This window comes from Lucilia cuprina, chromosome 6 (assembly GCF_022045245.1).
Source record: "Lucilia cuprina isolate Lc7/37 chromosome 6, ASM2204524v1, whole genome shotgun sequence".
In the NCBI taxonomy this organism is placed as follows: Eukaryota; Metazoa; Arthropoda; class Insecta; order Diptera; family Calliphoridae; genus Lucilia; species Lucilia cuprina.
The window spans coordinates 46,952,501-46,954,768 of NC_060954.1; the positions used below are offsets into that span (position 1 = coordinate 46,952,501).

The 2,268-nt window shown below is 26.6% G+C and overlaps 1 protein-coding gene across 1 annotated transcript; it reads left to right on the forward strand.

The window, feature by feature from the left end:
* Positions 1 to 386: 386 nt before the first annotated feature.
* Positions 387 to 1,114, forward strand: LOC111688880 (ras-related protein Rab-3; the record flags this gene model as incomplete). Its single annotated transcript, XM_023451387.2, has 3 exons — positions 387 to 511; positions 577 to 748; positions 815 to 1,114. Coding segments are annotated over 3 exons (444 nt in total), but the record flags the coding sequence as incomplete, so codon positions are not given.
* Positions 1,115 to 2,268: the final 1,154 nt, after the last annotated feature.

Genomic DNA, 2,268 nt, shown 5'->3' on the forward strand with positions numbered 1-2,268 from the left:
GACTATATACTAGACTATAGACTAGACTATAGACTAGACTATAGACTAGACTATAGACTAGACTATAGACTAGACTATAGACTAGACTAGACTACTTTAGACTAAACTAAAGACTATTCTAAAGACTTGACCATAGATTAGAATATAGACTAGACTAAAGACTAGACTTAAGATTATACTTTAGGCTATACTTAAGTATAGACTATAGATGAGACTATAGACTAAATTATAGACTAGACTATATACTTGACTTAAGACTAGTCTATAGTCTTAACCATAGACTAGACTATAGACTAAACTACAAACTTATCCATAGGTTCATTATCATCTCATCTATCAAAATTAACGGAAATGATATTTTTTTCAATTTTTAATATATTTTTTATTTTCAGGACACTGCTGGTCAAGAACGTTATAGAACAATAACAACAGCATATTACCGTGGTGCTATGGGTTTCATTTTAATGTATGATGTCACGAACGAAGACAGTTTTAATTCAGTGCAAGATTGGTAAATAAATTAAATGGATTTTTATTAAAAAAAAAGAATATAACAATAATAAAACTTTTTCATAGGGTAACTCAAATCAAAACGTATTCATGGGATAACGCACAAGTTATATTAGTGGGAAACAAGTGCGATATGGAAGATCAAAGGGTTATTTCATTTGAACGTGGACGACAATTGGCCGATCAATTGGGTGTGGAGTTTTTCGAAACATCGGCCAAAGAGAATGTTAATGTTAAGGTAAGTTGTTGTTGTTGTTTCTTTTGTGAATTACTGATGTTTTCTATTGTTTTATGTCTATTCCAGGCTGTTTTTGAACGTTTGGTTGATATTATTTGCGATAAAATGTCTGAAAGTTTAGATGCCGATCCCACGTTAGTAGGTGGTGGCCAAAAGGGCCAAAGACTGACCGATCAACCTCAAGGCACACCCAATGCTAATTGTAATTGTTAAATTATCTAATCAACATTTGTTTAATCTCCACAATAAAAAAATACAAAAATATTTAGTAAAAATAAAAAAAACAAAATAATCATGGAAATTAAAACAATACATTTTTTCGGTTATTATTACTAAAACAAAAATACAATAAACTTACAAATAATAACAAAAAAAAAACACTTATATACACACACAAACACAAATTAAATTAAAAACTAATAAAATTAAATAATAATTTATAAAACAAAAAACAATTATACATATTTACAAATTATTAAATAATACAAAATAAAAAAAAACAATATTTAATATAATAATATATACTATATATATATTTAAATTATATAAAATAATTTAACAAAAAAAAACATACTATAATATTAAGCTAAATTTAAATAAACAAAATTTAAAAAAAAAAACAAAAAAAGTTAATAGTAAAAATTGTCATATAAACATTATTATTATAATTATTATGATTATTATAATTAAATTATTATTATTATCAGTGTATGTCATGTATTTGCAGAAATTAAAATAAAATGTAATAACTTTAAATAAAATAAAATAAATTAAATTGTTTCAAAGAAAAAATATAAATAAAACAAAATAAACTGATAAACATTTAACCAGAAGGGAAAAAACAAATTATAATTAAAATCATATTCAAATTATGTATTTAATCAATAACTATACAATTTACAGTTGCTGGTGTGAAATTATGACATAAATTTTACAAAAAAGAATTCAATCAGACAATAGACTAGACTTTAGACTTCATTTTAGACTAGACTATGAACTAGACCATATAGTAGACTATACACCAGAATTTATAGACTATAGACTAGACTTTGGGCTAGACTATAGACGAGGCTTTCGACTAAACTATAGCCTAGACCATGGACTAGACAATAGACTAGACTTAAAACTAGATTATAGACTAGACTAGACTATATGCTGGACTATAGACTAGACTATAGACTAGACTATAGACTGGACTATAGACTGGACTATAGACTAGACTACAGACTAGACTATAGACTAGACTATATAATAGACTATAGACTAGACTATAAACTAGACTATAGACTGGACTATAGACTGGACTATAGACTTGACTAAAGACTTGACTATAGACTAGACTATAGACTCGACTATATACTACACTATAGACTAGACTATAGACTAGACTAAAGACTAGACTATAGACTAGGCTATAGACTAGACTATAGACTAAACTATAGACTAAACTATAGACTAGACTATAGACTAGACTATAGACTAGACTATAGACTAGACTATAGACTAGACTATAGACTAGA